This window comes from Bubalus kerabau, chromosome 6 (genome assembly GCF_029407905.1).
Source record: "Bubalus kerabau isolate K-KA32 ecotype Philippines breed swamp buffalo chromosome 6, PCC_UOA_SB_1v2, whole genome shotgun sequence".
NCBI classification, from domain to species: domain Eukaryota; kingdom Metazoa; phylum Chordata; class Mammalia; order Artiodactyla; family Bovidae; genus Bubalus; species Bubalus kerabau.
In genome coordinates, this window is record NC_073629.1 from 29,356,530 (window position 1) to 29,379,386 (window position 22,857).

Here is a 22,857-nt window from a genome sequence, read left to right on the forward strand (position 1 = left end):
ATATCTGGAGAGAGGGAAATGATAACTAAAGACTATCTATTACAATACTATTTATAATGGTCTATTAATAAGTGTCTCCTCTGAGAAATCCTAATCACAAACTAGTAGTTAGGCATGTGTGGGAACAGAATATATGCTGCTTAAAAATACTAAAAATCTCTAAGCCAAAACTTAATTTGAAGTTCCCCTAAGTTCCCCCAGAATCCTGGAAGCTATAAAAGTAAATTTTCTCTGTAAAAATATACCTCTAATTCAGCCCTTAAAGAATTTCCACAGATGAAACTATAGGACTTCACAATCAAAACCACAAGAGTAAACAGAATACTACTACAAGAAAAGTCAGCAGAAAAAAGACAAACTTTGACCTGATTGCAAGATTTCAGATGTTAGGGTTACTGGCTGTAATTACTGGATTAAAAAAAAAAGTATTGTGTATCATTTTTAAAAACTAAAAGAAGGAATTTTGCCAGTTGTCCAGTGGTTAAGACTCCATGCTTCCAATGCAAGAGACACAGACTCAGTCCCAGATCAGAGAACAAAGATCCCACATGCTATGCAGCACAGCCAAAAGATTTTTTTTTTTAATTAAAAACAAAAAAGGTAAAAGAAATAAGGAAGATATCCAAAAACTAAAACTTACGTAGAAATGACATATAAAATTGAAACTGAAAACTCTATTGGAGTAATAGTGAGGTATGTCATTTTAAACAAACACACCTCTAAAAGGGAATAAAAAATTCAGGATCAATTATTAAGAATATTAAAATCATTAAACTCCTGAAAAAATAATGAAATTAATGGTCACAAAGTGAAGGCAAAATAGAAACTTGGAGAAATAACATAAGCACAAAAACTGCTTTTGCCTCAAGGAATTCACAAGTCCTGGCAAAGCTGGATTTTGATCTGAAATTATGATGAAGTGAGAAAAAAATATGAAAACTCAAAGACTGTATAAGGTAAGAAGTTCAAGAATTAAACCTTTGTACAATAAGTTCAGTTCGGTTCAGTCGCTCAGTTGTGTCCTACTCTTTACAACCCTGTGGACTGCAGCACGCCAGGCTTCCCTGTCCATTAGCAAACCTGGAGCCTGCTCAAACTCATGGTCATCAAGTCATGACTCCATCCAACCATCACATCCTCTGTTGTCCCCTTCTACTCCTGCCTTCAATCATTCCGAGCTTCTGGGTCTCTCCAAATGAGTCAGTTCTTCACATCAGGTGGCCAAAGTATTGAGATTTCAGCATCAGTCCTTCCAATGAATATTCAAAACTGATTTCCTTTAGGATTGACTGGTTTGATCTCCCTACAGTTCAAGGGACTCTGACGAGTTTTCTCCAACACCACAGTTCAAAAGCATCAATTCTTCAGCATTCGGCTTTCTTTATGGTCCAACTCTCACATCCATACATAACACTGGAAAAACCATAGCTTTGACTATACGGATCTTTCTGTGCAAAGTAAAGCTCTGCTTTTTAATATGCCGTCTAGGTTGGTCATAGCTTTCTTCCAAGGAGCAAGCTTCTTTTAATTTCATGGCTACAGTCACCATCTGCAGTGATTTTGGAGCCCAAGAAAATAAAGTCTGTCACTGTATCCATTGATTGCCCATCTATCTGCCATGAAGTGATGAGACTGGATGTCATGATCTCAGTTTTTTGAATGCTGAGTTTTAAGCCAGCTTTTTCACTCTCCTCTTTCACCTTCATCAAGAGGCTCTTTAGTTCCTCTTCACTTTCTACCATAAGAGTGGTGTCATCTGCATATTTGAGGTTATTGATATTTCTCCCTGCAATCTTGATTCCAGCTTGCGCTTCATCCAGCCCAGCATTTTGCATGATGTACTCTGCATAGAAGTTAAATAGGCAGGATGACAACATAAGCCTTGATGTACTCCTTTCCCAATTTGGAACCAGTCCATTGTTCCATGTCCAGTTCTAACTGTTGCTTCTGGACCTGCATACAGATTTCTCAGGAGGCAGGTAAGGTGGTCTGGTATTCCCATCTCTTAAGAATTTTCCACAGTTTGTTGTGGTCCAACAGTCAAAGGCTTTAGCATAGTCAATGAAGCAGAGATTTTTCTGGAATTCCATTGCTTTTCTATGATCCAATGGATGTTGGCAATTTGATCTCTGGCTTCTCTGCCTTTCTAAATCCAGCTTGAACATATGGAAATTCTCAGTTCATGTACTGTTGAAGCCTAGCTTGGAGAACTTTGAGCATTACTTTGCTAGCGTGTGAGATGACTGTAATTGTACGGTAGTCTGAACATTCTTTGGCATTGCCTTTCTTTAGGATTGGAATGAAAAGTGACCTTTTCCAGTCCTGTGGCCACTACTGAGTTTTCCAAATTTGCTGGCATATTGAGTGCAGCACTTTCACAGCATCATCTTTTAGGATTTGAAATAGCTCAACTGGAATTCCATCACCTCCACTAGCTTTATTTGTAGTGATGGCCCACTTGACTTCACATTCCAAAATGTCTGGCTCTAGGTGAGTGATCACATTATCATGGTTATCTGGGTCATAAGATCTTATTGGTATAGTTCTTGCCACCTCTTCTTAATAGCTTCTGTTTCTGTTAGGTCCATACCATTTCTGTCCTTTATCATGCTCATCTTTGCATGAAATATTCCCTTGGTATCTCTAATGTTCTTGAAGAGTCTTTCCTACCTCTGGTCTTTCCCATTGTATTGTTTTCTTCCATTTCTTTGCATTGATAACTTAGGAAGGCTTTCTTATCTCTTCTATTCATTGGAACTCTGCATTCAGATGGATATATGTTTCCTTTTCTTCTTTGCCTTTCACGTCTCTTCTTTCCTCAGCTATTTGTAAGCCCTCCTCAGCCTTTTTTCATTTCTTTTTCTTGGGGATGGTTTTAACCATCACTTCCTGTACAACATCACGAACCTCTGTCCATATTTCTTCAGACATTCTATCAGATCTAATCCCTTGAATCCGTTTGTCACTTCCACTGTATAATCATAAGGATTTTGATTTAGGTCATATCTGAATGGCCTAGTGATTTTCAGTACTTTCTTCAATATAAGTCTGAATTTCTCAATAAGGAGTTCATGATCTGAGCCACAGTCAGTTCTCAGTCTTGTTTTTGCTGACTGTAGCTTCTCCATCTTCAGCTGCAAATATAATCAATCTGATTTCAGTATTGACCATCTGGTGATGTCCATGTGTAGAGTCGTCTCTTGTGTTCATGGAAGAGGGTGTTTTCTATGACCAGTCTGTTCTCTTGGCAAAACTCTGTTAGCCTTTGCCCTGCTTCATTTTGTACTCCAAGGCCAAACTTCCCTGTTACTCCAGGTATCTCGACTTCCTGCTTTTGCATTCTAGTCCCCTATGATGAAAAGGACATGTTTTCTGTTTGGTGTTAGTTCTAGAAGGTCTTGTAGGTCATCATAGAACCGTTCAGTTTCTTTGGCATTAGTGACTGGAGCACAGACTTGGATTACTGTGATGTTGAATGGTTTGCCTTAGAAACGAACATTAGATCATTCTGTCATTTTTGAAACTGCACCCAATACTGCATTTCAGACTCTTTTGTTGACTATGAGGGTTACTCCATTTCTTCTAAGGGATTCTTGCACACAGTAGTAGATATAATGGTCATCTGGATTAAATTTGCTCATTCCAGTCCATTTTAGTTTACTGATTCCTAAAATGTCGATGTTCACTCTATTCATCTCCTGTTTGACCACTTCCAATTTACTTTGATTCATGGACCTACCATTCCAGGTTCCTATATAATATTGTTCTTTACAGCATCAGACTTTACTTCCATCACCAGTCACATCCAGATCTGGGCTTTGTTTTCACTTTGGTTCAGCCTCTTTATTCTTTCTGGAGCTATTTCTCTACTCTTCTCGAGTAGCATATTGGGCAGCAACCAACCTGGGGAGTTAACCTTTCAGTGTCATATCTTTTTGCCTTTTCATACTGTTAATGGATTTCTCAAGGCAAGAATACTGAAGTGGTTTGCCATTCCCTTCTCCAGTGGACCATGTTTTGTCAGAACTCTCCACCATGATCTGTCTGTCTTGGGTAGCCCTACACAGGTTGGCTCATAGCTTCATTGAGTTAGACAAGACTGTGATCTATATGATTAGTTTGCTTGGTTTTCTGTGATTGTGGTTTTCATTCTGTCTGCCTTCTGATGGATAAGGATAAGGGGCCTGTAGAAGCTTCCTGATGGGAGGGACTAGTTGTGAGGGAATCTGGATCTTGCTCTGATGGGCGGGGCCATGCTCTATAAATCTTTAACCCAATTTTCTGTTGATGGGTAGAGCTGTGTTCTCTCCCTGTAGTTTGGCCTGAGGCCAAACTATGGTAGGGGTAATGATGGTAATGGCGACCTCCTTCAAAAAGACTTACGCTAGCATACCGGCTCCCAGGACTATTGTAGTCAGTGCCCCTGACTCCACTGCAGGCCACTGTCAACCCATGCCTCTGCCTGAGACTCCTGGAAACTCACAGTCAAGTCTGGCTCAGTCTCTTGGGCAGTCACTGCTCCTTTTTCCTGGGTCTTTGTGCACACAAGGTTTTGTTTGTGCCCTCCAAGAGTCTGTTTCCCCAGTCCTGTGGAAGTTCTATAATCAAATCCCACTGGCCTTCAAAGTCAAATTCCCTGGGGGTTCTCAGTCCCTTTGCCAGATTTCCAAGTTGGGGAATCTTTTATGGGCCCTAGAACTTTTCAACGGTTGGAGAACTTCTTTGGTATAATTTTTCTCCAGTTTGTGGGTTATCTGCTTGGTGGCTCTACAGTGGGGCTAATGGCGACCTCCTCCAAGAGAACTTATGCCACACACCATGGCTCCCAGGTCTGCTACAGCCAGAGCCCCTGTCCCCATGGCAGGCCACTGCTGACCTGTGCCTCTGCAGGAGACACTCAAAGGCAGGTCTGGCTCAGTCTCTGTGGGGTCTCTGGGTCCTGGTGCATACAAGGTTTTGTTTGAGGCCTCTGAGCATCTCTGGCAGGTATGGGGTTTGATTTTAAATGCAGTTTTGTACAGTAAGCTAGGACAATCATTACCTATGGATGAAGCAAAAATAAACAAACCCTCAAGCAAATCTGCAGCACAGGTTTACATCACCTGAGTGGTCCAATTAATCCCAAGCCATGAAATTGACTTAAGATGGGTAGAGCCACCAGGCACATGGTAAAAGCAAATGAGAATCCTCCAAAGAGGAAGCTAAACCACCTACATACAGGCAGGCCTTATTATACTAATAAGAGCAAGTTTTTCTTGAAAAAAATTTTTCAAGAAAAATAATAAACATGTAGTCAACTATGAATAAAATAGATACTAATAAGAACCTCAGAGAAGGCAATGGCACCCCACTCCAGTACTCTTGCTTGGAAAATCCCATGGACGGAGGAGCCTGTTAGGCTGCAATCCATGGGGTCGCTAAGAGTCGGACATGACTGAGCGACTTCACTTTCACTTTTCACTTTCATGCATTGGAGAAGGAAATGGCAGCCCACTCCAGTGTTCTTGCCTGTAGAATCCCAGGGATGGGGGAGCCTGGTGGGCTTCCGTCTATGGGGTCGCACAGAGTCGGACACGACTGAAGTGACTTAGCATAATGAGAACCTACTGTACAGGACAGGTAACTCTACTCAATGCTCTCAAGTGGCCTATACAGGAAGGAAATCCAAAAAAGAGGAGATTATGTACACATATGGCTGATTCACTTTGCTCTACAGTAGAAAATAACACAATGCTGTAAAGCAACTATACTCCAACATAATTTTTTAAAAATGTAGTCAAAGACAAAAAGGTACCCAATGAAATAAGGCTAAATAAATAAAACAAAATCTGGACTAAAATTTATCAGAAAAAAAGACAAGTATTTAGGATAAAGAATTATCAGAAAGAAACTATAAATAGCTATTCTTAGTATATTTAAAGAATAAAAAGCTTAAATTAAATAAGAAACAAAATTACATAAAGTAGAATAGCAGATCTGAAAAATAAGAATAATATCTTACAATAAACATCTAATAACTAAAACTGAAAGAGTTCATAGTGGATGAGAAACAAAAACAGAATTAGTGAATGACAAGATGGGTCAATGAAATCATCTAGAATAAGGCACAGAAAGGCAAAACTGTGAAAAGATAGAAAAGAAATTAATAGTCACAAAAGACAGAGAAAATTAGCATGAGTTTTATTCAAATTTCAAAAAGGAGAAGAAACAGAGAATAGAAAAATATAATGCCTGAAGAAAAGCAATAATAAAAGACATTAATTTACAGATTTAAGAAACTATAAAATAAAATTAAGCATATATCATATCATACTGAAAATGCTAAAATATCAAAAACAAAGCAAATCTTGAAAAACCCGAGAGAGGGGAAGGATAACTTATCTTCAAAGGTTCAACAGTTAGTTTGACAAGTAATACAAAGGAAACCAAAAGAAAGCAAATACTACCTTCACTGTGCTAAAACAAAATAGTTTTAATATACAGTGTGCCAACCAGAACTATATACCAAACAAAAAAATCCTTTCAGATGAGAATGAACAAACAAATGTTCAGACAAATAGGAGAGAGATCATCACAAACATATTTTCACTAAAGGATATTCTAAGTATTTCTCTTCAAGGCAGAAAGAATAGGACCCAAATTAAAGATCTAAGAATTAAGGGGAGGGATCAAGATCAAAATGGTAAGAGCAGGAGGACATGAAACTTACCTCCCCACCAGGAACACATCAAAAATACATCTATATGCTGAATGATATTCACTGAAAACTAAGTGAAAAATGGCATCCATTTTTCTTTTTTTTTTTTTTTTCTAAAAATGGCATCCATTTTTTTCCTTGTACATCCAAAGCTGTAAGATGGAATCCGGTAGGAAGAGAAGAGAAGCAATCAGATCAGGACCTCTGCCCCATGAGGCAACATGGAAGAAGAAGGGAATCCTCCTTGAGAGATGAGCAGTTCAAATCACATTTTGGGTATACTAGCCCTCAGGTCCAAAAGCAGGAAAACAAGTCACCCAAGCTGGTTAGAAAACCAGTGAGACTAACAAGGTGACTGTAAGAAACCTAGATTCAAATCATGAAGAGAGGTGCAACATTTTCGTACTCCTGAAACAAGGCAGAGAAAGCAAATTGAATTTGCACTGGACTCTAGCTTGTTTCCCGTAACTTCCACAGTGTGCCACCCAGCCTGAGCCAAGTGATTGCTCAGGCCTTGTGTACTTTGCAACACAACTCCACATTAGGGAAAGAGATGCTGTGGCTGAGGACCATGCTCAGTTGTGAGGGACTATACCAGCCCAGACACAAAACAGCATCTGAATAGGGAGGTGCATCCATTACCAGTGCTTACAGTAGCAATGTATCAAAAGTAGTACCAGACTCTGACTACAGCTGACACCACCATAGCCTGCACCCAGACCCACATCAGCCATGCCTGCCAGCTCTGCAGCCCAACTCCAAACTAGGGTGAGGGTTGCAAAGGCAGTTCAGACCTAGAACAGTGTCTGAAGAGGCAGCGGCAGCTATTAATGGTACTCACAGAGGCAGTGCATTAAAAGCAGTCCAGACTCTAACTGTAATCAGGGATGCCACGACCCACACTCAGACCAACATCAAGCACCTGCACTGGCCCCTCTTGCTCCAGAACTGCTCCATATGAGGTAAGGGCGCCAGTGCTGGGAGGGAAGAGAGCACACACCTAGAATGAACAAAGATGGCTCAGACCCAACTCTTAGAGCTTCTGTGTGAGCAAGTGGAGACCTGACCCTGCCTCCAACAGGGTAATGTTAGCCACTGAGAAAAGAAGCCCTGGCTCACACTTGACTGTGGCTCTAGACCCTCCATTTCCAACCCAACCTCTTAGCAAGGTGATAGTTGCCAGCACACACTGGGAAAAGACATGATTCATGTTCACATCAGATCCTGTCCACAACATATAAAAATAATAATAAAAGTAGATTTATAATCAGAGATAAAAAGTTAACATTAGAAAAATAGGTTTAACATTAGAAAATAACATTAAAAACTAATCACTAACAAAGGAAAAAATATGATATCTCAATATATACCCCCTAAAAAGTATTTTATTCTTATTGATATTTTTGTGGATATTGAGTCAATATCCATTCATTATAAAACTCCTTGATATATTAGAAATAGAATTCTCTTCCAGAAAGCAAGGATGCAATAATAAGCAACTGCATTCCCCATAACTAGCTTTGTGCCTGGCATAGAACAGAAAGGAGGTTAATAAAAGTTGAATGGATAAATTAACGAGTAATGATTTGAAAGTGCTAATATATATCCAAAACAAAGTTTCCAACTGCCCTCTAACTCCATTATACATGTATTGTAGGACAATGTAGAGCTTACATTCAAAAGGACAGCAAGGAAGCAGAGACCTCAAATTTGCTAAAGCAAAAAGGTAAAGAAAACTTGCATAAATATGTTGAGGAAGAAAAAAATTTTATATGCTATGTATGAAGAGCAAGGGTTTCCAATTCAAAGTTTGGAAAGGAGAGGAACAACAGAAGTCAAGACAAGCAGAAAAGCCAACACTGATAACAGAATGAAAAAAAGTAATGGGTTTAATCACGTATGACTGATATGTAGCCTCATGAAAAAGATCCAAACCCCCTCCAAACAGAATCCTATTTAAAAGTATAGTACTCTTAATAAACAGAAAAAGAGTCAAATTTTTCTCCCCTTAAATTTTTTTCTTAAATCTCTGATCACTGATACTCTTTAGCAGACAAGTATTGGCAAGTGACAAAAATTAGGTAACAACAAGAAATTATTATTATTTTCTTGTAAAATTATCTCCATACTGCCAAATTCAGACTTAAATTGAAGAAAAGTAAGGAAAACCACTAGACCATTATGTATGACCTAAGTCAAATCCCTTGCGATTATATAGTGGAATTGACAGATTCCAGAGATTAGATCTGATAGAGAAAGTGCCTGAAGAACTATGGACAGAAATTAGTGACATTGTACAGGAGGCAGTGATCAAGACCATCCCCAAGAAAAAAAAGTGCAAAATGGCTGTCTGAGGAGGCCTTACAAATAGCTGAAAAAAGAGAAGCTAAAGGCAAAGGAGAAAAGGAAAGACATACCCATTTGAATTCAGAGTTCCGAAGAATAGCAAGGATAGATAAGAAGGCCTTTCTCAGCGATCAATGCAAAGAAATAGAGAAAAACAATAGAATGGGAAAGACTAGAGATCTCTTCAAGAAAATGAGAGATACCAAGGGAACATTTCATGCAAAGATGGGCCAAATAAAGGACAGAAATGGTATGGACTTAACAGAAGCAGAAGATATTAAGAACAGGTGGCAAGAATACAGAAGAACTATACAAAAAAAGATCATGACCCAGATAACCACAATGGTGTCATCACTCACCTACAGCCAGACATCGTGGAATGCGAAGTCAAGTGGGCCTTAGGAAGCATCACTACAAATAAAGCTAGTGGAGGTGATGGAATTCCAGTTGAGCTATTTGAAATCCTAAAAGAGGATGCTGTGTAAGTGCTGCACTCAATATGCCAGCAAATTTGGAAGATTCAGCAATGCCACAGGACTGGAAAAGGTCAGGTTTCATTCCAATCCCAGAGAAAGGCAATGCCAAAGAATGTTCAAACTATCACACAATTATACTCATCTCGCATGCTAGCAAAGTAATGCTCAAAATTCTCCATGCCAGGCTTCAACCATATGTGAACCATAAACTTCCAGATGTGCCAACTGGATTTAGAAAAGCCAGAGAAACCAGAGATCAAATTGCCAACATCTGTTGGATCACTGAAAAGGCAAGAAAGTTTCAGAAAAACATCTACTTCTGCTTCATTGACTACGCCAAAGCCCTTGACCATGGGGATCACAACAAACTGTGGAAAAATCAGAGATGGGAATACCAGACTACCTCACCTGCCTCCTGAGAAATCTGTATGCAGGCCAAGAAGCAATAGTTAGAACTGGACATGGAACAACAGACTGGTTCCAAATCGAGAAAGGAGTACGTCAAGGCTGTATATTGTTACCCTTCTTATTTAACTTATATGCAGCATACATCATGTGAAATGCCAGGCTGGATGAAGCACAAGCTGGAATCAAGACTGCCGGGAGAAGTATCAATAACCTCAGATATGCCAACGACACCACACTTATGGCAGAAAACTAAGAACTAAAGAGCTTCTTGATGAAAGTGAAAGAGGAGAGTGAAAAAGTTGGCTTAAAACTCAACATTCAGAAAACTAAGATCATGGAATCCGGTCTCATCACTTCCTGGCAAAGAGATGGGGAAACAATAGAAACAGCGACAGACTTTATTTTGTTGGGCTCCAAAATCACTGCAGATGGTGACTGCAGCCATGAAATTAAAAGATGCTTGCTCCTTGGAAGAAAAGCTATTATCAACCTAGACAGCATATTAAAAAACAGAGACATTACTTTGCCAACAAAGATCTGTCTAGTCAAAGCTATCATTTTTCCAGTAGTCACGTATGGACTACTGGAGAGTTGGACTAAAGAAAGCTAAGCGCCGAAGAACTGATGTTTTTGAACTGTGGTGTTAGAGAAGACTCTTGAGAATCCCTTGGTCTGCAAGGAGATCAAACCAATCAATCCTAAAGGAAATCAATCCTGAATATTCATTGGAAGGACTGATGCTGAAGCTGAAGCTCCAGTACTTTGGCCACCTGATGCGAAGAACTGACTCACTGCAAAAGACCTTGATGCTGGGAAAGACTAAAGGCAGGAGGAGAAGGGGACAACAGAGGATGAGATAACTGGATGGCATCACCAACTCAAAGGACATCAGTTTGAGCAAGCTCCGGCAGTTGGCTATCGACAGGAAAGCCTGGCATGCTGCAGTCAATGGGGTCGCAAAGTGTCAAACACAACCGAGCGACTGAACTGAACTGAAGAAAATATTAAAAATAAGAATTAGCTGATCATAATTAATTTAAATGGATAGTTCCAGGGAGAATGAAGTAGTTGGTAACAGACCAACCTTCATGCTGAAAATAACTAGTAAACACAGAACAAATCTAAACAAAAGGGACTAAAGAGGCTAAGATTCCTAACAGATACGTCCTAATAAGTCAACTGACAAAATTTAGCTGACATCTACTGATTCTAGGCATGAGCAAGAGGCCTAAATGCTCGCTTGGTCCCAGCAGAGGGCTGTTTCCAGGGAATTAAAATAGACAGCATATACGTGACAACCTAGAGGGGCAGGACCCACCTCCCATCCCCAAGAGAAAGGGGATATACCTATGGTTGATTCATGTTAATATATGGCAGAATCCAACACAATATTGCAAAGCAATTATCCTTCAATTAAAAGTAAATAAATTTTTTAAAATAGCATAGTCTTACGTGTCTCAAAGAGCTGAATAAACAAAATTGAAGACTCAAAAAAAACCTCATAAACTTGACTATTTCCCTTCATTCAGCTAGCCTCTAATTGGATTACAGTAATCAGCCCAATTTCTCCCTAGCAAACAGAAGACAACATCAGCCAGCACCTGTAACTTTTCTTATAACAATGTACGGAATTCAATCAAAAAATTACTGGACACATCAAAAGATAAGGACAAATCACTAAAAAGTAAGATTAAAAAGGAATAGAAAGTAGAATGGAGGTCACCAAGGGCTGAGGGGCGGAGGAAATGGGAAGTTACCACTTAATGGATACAGCAATTTTGCAAGATGAAGAGTTCTGGAGATAAATACTACTGATGACTGCCTAACAATGTGAATGTATCTGTGCCACTGAGCCATACACTTAAAAATGATTAAGATAGTAAATTTTATGTTATATGTATTTTACCATGTTTTTAAAAAAGAAACAGATCAAAAGGTGAGCCAGATGTTGAAGTAAAAAGAGAACTATAAAATATCAATGACTAATATATTCAAAAAGGATGAAATGTCACTTTTAAAAGAGAAGTTAACCAGAGAAATGGAATCTTTAGAAAAATAATTAAATGGAAATTTTAGAAGGAAGACGTATGATTAAAGTTAAGGATTCAATAAATGATTTTAAAAGCAACTTGACACAGTAGAAGGCAGGGTTAGATAACAGGTCAGTAGAAGATATCTAAGCTGAAACAAAGAGAAAAACAAGTGGAAGATAGATGGATAGATGGGAAACAATGAAAAGTAATTTAAATGAATATATTTCAGTGGCTATAAGTCTGCAGAATCATACAGTATTATTTATTACCAATAAGTTGTTTCCAGTTTATATGATAAGATTAAACATTCATTCATCTTAACACCTATTAAAATTCTATTTTATATATATATATATGGCAACATGTTGGGCACTATAGAGTTACAAAGATATTTAGTAAGACACTGCCCTCAAGACACTCAAGGTCACAGGAGACATACAAGTAATGCTTAAGCCACTCCTAACAATAAGGAGTTCAGCAGAATTTAGCCAACAGATTTGGAGAGGCGGTAGAAGGTTAATTTTGGTTAGTAGAAGTAGCCAAAAGCTGGTGAGAGAGGGAGAACATAAAATGTAAAAGAAGTTAAACAATTTCAATATCTGGAGTACAGGACACAGTGATGACAGCAAGGTAAAATGAGCAGGCATAGGTTAACAGAAACTAAATAATTCTTTGCCATGTTTTTAAGAAAAAACTGAAAAAATGCCACAAGAGCTCCATGATGTTCTGAAAGGAGCACAGTATTTCACAAAGTGCACACCTTTCAAGTGCCTTACTACTTGAACAAGTTTGAAAAACACGCAATGAAAAGATAGTCTAAAATATTACATGACCCTAAAGATCCTTCATAATCTGATCCAAACATTTTTTCCAGTCTCATCTATCTGAGTTCTTTAAGATAAAGGCTTAAAGATATATACTAATATTTATATTATACTAGTATACTAATATATAGTAATCAGTGCTTCAAATATACCCTAATTTTCACACTTTTAAGACTTGCACAAGCCATTTCTTCCGCCTACAGTCCCTCCTCCAATTCACTGTCTCAGTTCAGTCGCTCAGTCGTGTCTGACTCTTTGTGACCCCATGAATCACAGCACGCCAGGCCTCCCTGTCCATCACCAACTCCCGGAGCTCTCTCAGACTCACGTCCATCGAGTCAGAGACGCCATCCAGCCATCTCATCCTCTGTCGTCCCCTTCTCCTCCTGCCCCCAATCCCTCCCAGCATCAGAGTCTTTTCAAATGAGTCAACTCTTTGTGTGAGGTGGCCAAAGTACTGAAGTTTCAGCTTTAGCATCATTCCTTCCAAAGAAATCCCAGGGCTGAGCTCCTTTAGAATGGACTGGCTGGATCTCCTTGCAGTCCAAGGGAGTCTCAAGAGTCTTCTCCAACACCACAGTTCAAAAGCATCAATTCTTCGGTGCTCAGCCTTCTTCACAGTCCAACTCTCACATCCATACATGACCACAGGAAAAACCATAGCCTTGACTAGACGAACCTTTGTTGGCAAAGTAATGTCTCTGCTTTCGAATATGCTATCTAGGTTGGTCATAACTTTCCTTCCAAGGAGTAAGCGTCTTTTAATTTCATGGCTGCAGTCACCATCTGCAGTGATTTTGGAGCTCCCAAAAATAAAGTCTGACATTGTTTCCCCATTTATTTCCCATGAAGTGATGGGACTGGATGCCATGATCTTTGTCTTCTGAATGTTGAGCTTTAAGCCAACTTTTTCACTCTCCACTTTCACTTTCATCAAGAGGCTCTTTGGTTCCTCTTCACTTTCTGCCATAAGGGTGGTGTCATCTGCATATCTGAGGTGATTGATATTTCTCCCGGCAATCTTGATTCCAGCTTGTGCTTCTTCCAGCCTAGCGTTTCTCATGATGTACTCTGCATATAAGTTAAATAAGCAGGGTGACGATATACAGCCTTGGCGTACTCCTTTTCCTATTTGGAACCAGTCTGTTGTTCCATGTCCAGTTCTAACTGTTGCTTCCTGACCTGAATATAGGTTTCTCAAAAGGCAGGTCAGGTGGACTTTTAATCATCTATGATCTACTTACCCTGGAGAAGGAAATGGCAACCCCTCCTTCCCTGGTGGCTCAGACGGTAAAGCATCTGTCTACAATGCAGGAGACCCGGGTTTGATCCCTGGGTTGGGAAGATCCCCTGGAGAAGGAAATGGCAATCCATTCCAGTACTATTGCCTGGAAAATCCCATGGAGAGATGAGCCTGGTAGGCTACAGTCCATGGGGTCGCAGACTCAGACATGACTGAGCGACTTCACTTTCACTTTCCAGTACTCTTGCCTGGAAAACCCTATGGGTGGAGGAGCCTAGTAGGCTACAGTCCATGGGGTCACAAATTGTCGGACAAGACTGAGCAACTTCACTTTCTTTCTTTCTTTCTTTTAGTAGTTGTGATGTGTGAACTTAGTTTCCCCGAGGCATGTGGAACCTTCTTGGATCAGGGATCAAACCCATGTCCCCTGCATTGGCAGGGGGATTCTTAACCACTGGATCACCAAGGAAGTTCTGAACTGTCTTCTTTAGGCTTTAATATTTGCTGGTGTAACATTCTGGCATACCTGACAGCATTCGTTCCCTGGTGGCTCAGATGGTGAAGCACCTGCCTGCAATGTGGAAGACATGGGTTCGATCCCCCTGGGTCAGGAAGATCCCCTAGAGAAGGAGACGGCAACCCACTCCAGTACTCTTGCCTGGAAAATTCCATGGATGGAGGAGCCTGGTAGGTGACAGTCCATGGGATCACCAAGAGTCAGACATGACTGAGCAACTTCACTCATTCATGGTCTACTTCAACAAACAACTTTTCCTTAATGCCTTTCCAAATGCCTTGCTCCAAGACTAATTAATAACTGTCTCCATAGTGCTCCTAGAGTATTCATTTATTTACAAAATATTTGATGCCTAATATATATTAGGCACTGCTTTATGCACTTGGAATGCATCAATTAACAAAAAAGACAAAGATCCCTGTTTTCATGGAGCACCTTCTTGAAACTTGAAGAAAATGAGAGTATGGAAAGGGAAAAGAGGAGCACATCTTCTTTTAAAAAGCTTCCTAAGTGACTGTTATTCCCTCCTCCAACTTTTCAACCTGGGTGGAGAATTACAGCATTAAAAACCATTACAACAAAACTGTGTTAGTTGCTCAGTTGTGTCCAACTCTTTGTGATCCCATGGACTGTATCCTTCCAGGCTCTTCTGTCCATGGGATTTCCCAGGCAAGGATACATGTGTGTGTGTGGTGTATGCATGCTCAGTCGTATCTGATTCTTAGAAACCCCATGGATTATAACTCGCCTGGCTCCTCTGTCCATGGGATTTTCCAGACAAGAATACTAGAGTGTATAGCCATTCCTTTCTCCAGGGTATCTTCCCAACCCAGGGATTGAACCTGGGTCTCCTGCACTGCAGGCAGATTCTGAGCCACCAGGGAAGCCCAAAACATTACAAAACTGTTTCATTACAATAAAACTGTAATGAAAGCTAAAATTTTAAACATAACAAGAGGAATACATAACACATTATCATATTTTCTTATATAAATTCTTACTTGTCTTTTCCTCCAATTGATTAATTTTATTTCTGGACTCCTCTAGCAGAAATGTTAACTCTTTCATTTTATTTTCTTTCTCAGTACTTTGGATCAATAGCAGTGATACCTAAAATGAAATATTTAAATAATACATTATAGATACAAAAAATTAAATATGATACCTTAGCACCGATCATCATCTATGATTATTTTATGTACTTCCTTATATGCTTTTCATCAGTCTGTGCCTGGCATTTAGTATGTGCTTGCACAGCAAACATTTATTGAATGAAGGAGTGAGCAAACTAGTGCAACATTCTTAATATTATAATAAGCATTTTAAGTTATCACTTAGAAGATTATATATTGGAATCTACTGGTTCATTTATTCTATAAGTATTATTGAGCACCTACTCTGTTCCAGAAACCATAATAAGCACTGAATATACACACATGATGGAACTCATCCAAGAAACTCATAGCCTAGACCAGGTGACAAACAACTAAACTTGAATATTATTATAGAACAAAAATCTTACAGGAATTAGAAAAAAAATCTAAATCAGTCTTGGGGGATGTAATCAAAAATTAACCCTTCTCAAAGAATTTAACTGAATCTTGATAGACAAGTACTCAGTCTTGTCTAAGTATTCAGGTTAGCAGGAGGAAATGAGCATTCTAGACTTGTGTAAGAATACAAAGGATCAAAAGATCATGCTTCTATTCAGAGAGCTGAAATGTTTAGATGGCTAGAATACAGACTGCATGTAAAGGAAAGGTGAAAGATAAACTTATAGACTGAAGACTCACAGATTCAAGATGGCAGAAAGACCTCTCTACCCTATTTTCATCTTCAAACCACCCAAAAAATCACCAGAAAAACAACAAAGATGGACTTCATCTTCCATGAAACCATGAGACTTCTATAATCTAAACCACAAAATGTAAAAAAGGAAAACAGTGAAAGGGAACAGAAAATGCTTTAGCATAGAAATGCAAGATCAAAACTAAGAGTCTACACAGGGAAGATTACAAATGAGAAGCAAGATAGTTCAATCCTAAAGAAACCCAGAATGTTTAATGAATCTGAAGCACAGACACTGTGGAAGCTAGGTATGAAACAGGAGACTAAGTAAAAGGAGAAGACTCTTGAGAGTCCCTTGGACTGCAAGGAGATTAAACCAGTCAATCCTAAAGGAAATCAATCCTGAATATTCATTGGAAGGACTGATGCTGAAGCTCCAATACTTTGGCCACCTGATGTGAAGAACTGACTCATTGGAAAAGACCCTGCTGCTGGGAAAGACTGAAGGCAGAAGGAGAAGGGGACGACAGAGGATGAGATGGTTAGAGGGCATCACCGACTCAATCGACATGAGTTTGAGCAAGTTCAGGGAGATAGTGAAAGACAGGAAAGCCTGGCTTGCTGCAGTCCATGGGGTTGCAAAGAGTTGGACATGACTGAGAGACTGAACAACAACAAAAGTTACAAGGAGATTGGAAGTCTGCTAAGAGTAGTAAGTGTTCTCTAGGCCTCTTAACCCTCCTTTCCTGGACTCTACTCCCTGAAAGCCAATCAGAGAACAAGCCTATTCCATCTTTGCAAGAGACACCAGCATGATCAAATCAGAGGGGGAAAAAAAAAAAAAACAAAAGAATCTCTAAACCTGGATTTCCAGGCACAGGAAAGGTTGGAGACAAAAGATATAACTAAGAAGTCAACATATGGAATGATGAGACTCAGCCTGTCCTGCTAACCCAGCCCCAAAATGCTATCAACAAAGTTTACATTCCCAGGCAAAGAATTTGGAGATTTCTAGGAAAAAAAAAAAAGTCTTGCAAATAACAACACTTAAAACTTCCAGATATACAAGCAGGATTTAGAAAAGGCAGAGAAACCAGAGATCAAATTGTCAATATTCACTGGATCATGAAGAAAGCAAAGAAATTCTAGAAAAACATCTGCTTCATTAACTATGCAAAAGCCTTTACTGTATGGATCACTACAAACTATGGAAAATTCCTAAAGAGATAGGAATACCAGACCACCATACCTGCTTCCTGAAAAACCTATATGCAGGTCAAGAAGCAACAGTTAGAACCAGATATGGAACAAAAGACTGATATCGAACAGGAAAAGGAGTGTGTCAAGGCTATATATTTTTACCCTATTTTTTAACTTATACATCATGAGTACATGATGAGTACATCATGAGAAATGCTAGGCAGAATGAATCACAAGCTGGAATCAGGATTGCCGGGAAAAATATCAACAACCCAGATATGGAGATGATACCACTCTAATGGTAGAAAGTGAAGAGGAACTAAAGAGCCTCTTGATGAAGGTGAAAGAGGAAATTGAAAAGGCTAGCTTGAAATTCAGCATAAAAAAAACTAAGATCATGGCATCCAGTTCCATCACTTCATGGCAAACAAATGGGGAAAAAGTGGAAACAGTTAACAGATTTTATTTTCTTGGGCTCCAAAATCACTGCTGATGGTAACTGCAGCAACAAAAGTAAAAGATGCTTGTTCCTTGGAAGAAAAGCTATGACAAACCTAGACAGTGTAGTCAAAAGCAGAGAAGTCACTTTGCCAACAAAGATCTGTATAGTCAAAGCAATGGTTTTTCCAGTAGTCATGTATGGATGTGAGAGTTGGACCATAAAGAAGGCCAACTGTTGAAAAATTGATCCTTTCAAACTGTGGTGCTAGAAAGGACTCTTGAGAGTACCCTGGACAGCAAGGAGATCAAACCAGTCAATCTTAAAGGAAATCAACTCTGAATATTGTCTGGAAGGACTGATGCTGAAGCTGAAACTCCAATACTTTGGCCACTTGATGTGAAGAGCCAACTCACTGGAAATACAGGAAAGATGGAGAGCAGGAAAAAAAGGGGGCAACAGTGAATGAGATGATTGGATGGCACCACCAACTCAAAGGACTTGAGTTTGAGCAAACTCTGGGAGATAGTGAAGGACAGGAAAGCTTGGCGTGCTGCAGTCCATGGGGTTGCAAAGAGTCAGATACAACAAAGCAACTAAACAACAAACACAGAGTCCCCACCAAAACACTAGCTGGCCACAGGATCATTTTTATAAAGAACACCCAAGATCTGAAAGTTCAGCTCATGCACTCAGGATTCCAACAAGCTTCTCAGCACTTTATTCTATTTTTGTTTTCTGTATAATAAGCACACTTTTCGCTTTTAAGAATACCTCCTTCTTTCAGAAATCTGGTTAAAAATATATGGTTAAAATACAGAAAAAAAATGCTAGCTATTTTAAAAGATCAAAGTATAATACATATAAGAATGAAGTCAAGGAGAAGGCAATGGCACCCCACTCCAGTACTCTTGCCTGGAAAATCACATGGACAGAGGAGCCTGGTAGGCTGCAGTCCATGGGGTCGCTGAGTCGGACACGACTGAGCGACTTCACTTCACTTTACAGAAAACTCTAAGAATCTTCTTTGTACTTTCAATTAATATTTGCCATTATTGTTTAGTACATATCCTTGTTATCTATAATTACAAGGTATTTGTGCCAAGTCAGATAAAAACTCAGAAAAAATAGGGAGAAGTAGAGAGATGATAGTCAAAATAACTATACTACCCAAAGATTCCTTTCTATATTTCATTTTCCATTCTGGATTCAGAAAGCTGGAAACTGTTAAAGTTGGCATAATCATCATCTGAAATCAACATTCTTGTGACTCTAAAAGAATATAAACTCACCATTTTCAAGTTTCCCACTATGTGACATTAACAGAAAGAAGCAAAAGAATGTTTTAGTTCACCTTCATTGGTGTCATGAATCACATATTTCAAAATAAACTGCAAAATGTGGGTTGCATAATCATGATCATATTTATATTTTATGAAGTTTTTATCTGAACAAAAGTCCTCACAAAATAATATATATTTACAGAATGTCCTAATACCCACTAATATAAATATTGTAGAAGATCCACTGATTTTTTAAAAAGGGATAGCATTCAATATGTGCAAATTTGAGTCAATGGAAATTAAGGCATATGGAAAATATATTTAAATATACATAATATTAAAATTCAAAACTTTATCAAGCAGGCAGCAAATAAAAATCTCATGAAATTTTAAGTATCTCATTTATTAGCAAATATAAAGGATACAGAAAATAGATTTGTAAAAAATACCTGCTTTTCCTTGTCATTTACTTCCTTCTTGTACTCTTCTTCAAGGTGTTGGATTTTTTCATAATCTTCCTTTACTTTGAAAGTAAAACAAATATACTTTAATGTAACTATCACAAACAAAATTTTAAGTTTCTGATAATTTATTTCACTTTGTTATTTATCTAGATATTAAATTCCAATGTGAAAAGATGAAACTGCTATCTTCTTGCTGCTAAACTTCTGTTTAGTAAATTTAACAATATCTAAGTTACAATACGGAGAAGGCAATGGCACCCCACTCCAGTACTCTTGCCTAGAAAATCCCATGGACAGAGGAGCCTGGTGGGCTGCAGTCCATGGGGTCACTAAGAGTCGGACACGACTGAGCGACTTCACTTTCACTCTTCACTTTCATGCACTGGAGAAGGAAATGGCAACCCACTCCAGTGTTCTTGCCTGGAGAATCCCAGGGACGGGGGACCCTGGTGGGCTGCCGTCTATGGGGTCGCACAGAGTCGGACACGACTGCAGTGACTTAGCAGCAGTAGCAAGTTACAGTAACTTTCTAACATTCTATAATTTTTATAACAGCACATATATAAAAGTTTTCTTCTTTATAACACACAAATCTGAAATAACAGATTTTAAAAATATACCTATTATTATTTTAACATGCAACTTGACCAAGAAATGTAAAAATAAAACCAAATCACACTTCCAAAAACTTAAGTACAAACCATAATTTGATTTCAGGGAAAATGTAGCTTTTGAGTCAAACAGGGTATTTTTAACATATACCAATCCTCTGCCACATTCCACAAGATTTTGAGGGGCTTATAAAACCATATACAGTATAAAAGTTTCCAATAGTTTAGGCATCAAGCTGAAGGTATGAAAACATTAACAGAATTTATTAAAAATATAAATAGCAGAAGAGTAATATTTAAAATAAAAAGATTCCTACACTTAAAATGCATCTCCAGTCTGGAACTCTCAGCTTGCACACGAAGTTCCTCAAAAGCTATTACCATTTTCTGAAATATATTTAAGTTTTAAGAATCATACTAAGGCTTTTAAAATAGCTTTCTTGAAGCAATGAAAATAATAAATTTGTATCAAGTGATCATTACATTTAAAACTATACAACATTGAATAATGAAAATTCTGTAACTTTTAATAATTAAACAATTTACTAAAATGTACTGAGAGTGCCTGTTATGGTAGCTTCCCAGATGCTTAAAGGCACTGGAGACAGGTTATATAATACCAAAGAGCAGCAAAACAATTATTAGTACTCTAGTCATTTACTTAATAGCCCATATCAAAATCTGTAATTTTCAATTGATTTTTGCTTACAATCTACTAGAGTATAATCTCTGTGAGGTCTCTCCCCATAAGAGTTCAAATTATACTTCCTACCTGTCAGCATGAGTTCATTCAACATTCAACAAATCCTGATTTGTAAAACTGGATGAATTCATTTATTCATTTAATAAATAGTTACTGTCAATTATGTGCCAGGCACTGTTTTAGGCATTTAGGATATAAGACAAAGTCCTTATCCTTTCATTTCAATATAAGAAAGAAGACATACCAACACAAATACACACATACACACACACACATGCACACGTGTATATCAAATAAATATCATGCAGTTTCAAGTGCTCTTCAGGAAAGTTAAGACAAGGTGAGGAGAGAAGACGACTGAGTAGAAAGATATTTTAGGTGAAATAATAAGGAGGGTAATAAAAAAGCAGAATTAAGCATATACATTTGCACAAGATCTTGGATACGAAAAGTTCTAGATAGAAAGAACAAATTCAGAGAAGCAAGATCAGAAAGAGTTTAGCAAGTCTGAGAAACAAAAAAGAAAGAATTACAGCAGAGAAGCAAACTGAAGAATGATAGGGGATGGGATTTTTAAAAAAAAGTAAACAGGCATCAGACACAGATTAATAATACTTGCTATGTTTTTCAAATTAGTGGTTATATGTCAAAATGTGCTAGTCTCTGACACAGAGTTAATATCTAATAAATTAAGTTAAATGGTGTCACTAACATGTAAATTAAAAAACCACTAAAAAACAAAACATTAATACTCATAGTATGGAATCTTGAGAATTTTACTAGATATAATCATATATCAAAAGGTAAATAATAATCCCTTTAGCAAGAACAATTGTTCATATTTTTGTAGCTATTACTCTAATTTGCTTAGAAATGCCTCTGTTTAAAATATTCAGATTTTCACTACCACTTACCTCTATGTTACTATTTAGGTCCATATAAACTTGCCTAGTTTCTTCTCGTTCATATTCATCTGTTATAAATACAAAATATTACAAAATTAAATTTAAAACAACTATGATTCCAACAAGCTAACACTCAAATGTTTCAGGTAAGCATTAAAATATTTAAAAATCTGTGTTAGTAAAGGATATTGGTACATCTTTTGAGTCATTTAAAGTAGTATTAAAAATAATTTACATAAGGCATGGTCATACTTCATGACAACTACCTCAAAAGTTGGAGCTGTTCAGTTATCTCTAATTTCCTTTTATAGAATTATTATTACTCATTAATTTATTCAAATTTTATAATATATTTATAGTTTTAGCATTTACAATAATTTGGGATTTAACAACTATCTGTGAAGTATTTTTCCTTTGTATTTTTAAGATTCATGAGGTGAATTTTATTATTTTTTTCTTAGAAGAAAACTTTGAGGTCCTCTATTTAACAGATAAAAAGCTAAGTGAGTGTCCCAAGGATAAAAGACACTTTTTATTAGAGTGAGAAACCATATGCAGGACTCAGGCAGGTCCTTTCCATTGGACCACCACCCACTGGATAGCATTTCTTTTTTTTTTTTTTTACTTTACAATATTGTATTGGTTTTGCCATACATCAACATGAATCCGCCACTGGTGTACACGTGTTCCCAATCCTGAACCCCTCTCCCACCTCCCACCCCATACCATCCCTCTGGGTCATCCCAGTACACCAGCCCCAAGCATCCTGTATCCTGCATCGAACCTGGACTGGTGTTTGGTTTCTTATACGATATTATACATGTTTCAATGCCATTCTCCCAAATCATCCGCCCTCCCTCTCCCACAGAGTCCAAAAGACTGTTCTATACATCTGTGTCCATGAGGTGAATTTTAAATGA

The 22,857-nt window shown here is 38.1% G+C and overlaps 1 protein-coding gene across 12 annotated transcripts in view; it reads right to left on the reverse strand.

Moving 5' to 3' along the window:
• Window positions 1–22,857, reverse strand: part of SYCP1 (synaptonemal complex protein 1) — a 152,039-nt gene that overhangs the window by 112,111 nt on the left and 17,071 nt on the right. For all 12 annotated transcript variants that reach the window (XM_055584635.1, XM_055584637.1, XM_055584636.1 and 9 more), the window contains 4 exons: window positions 21,947–22,005; window positions 20,647–20,716; window positions 19,704–19,777; window positions 15,546–15,654 (listed from right to left, as the gene is read on the reverse strand). In XM_055584635.1, coding sequence (XP_055440610.1) covers window positions 15,546–15,654; window positions 19,704–19,777; window positions 20,647–20,716; window positions 21,947–22,005 — 312 coding nt within the window. The remainder of the gene's footprint in view (window positions 1–15,545; window positions 15,655–19,703; window positions 19,778–20,646; window positions 20,717–21,946; window positions 22,006–22,857) is intronic.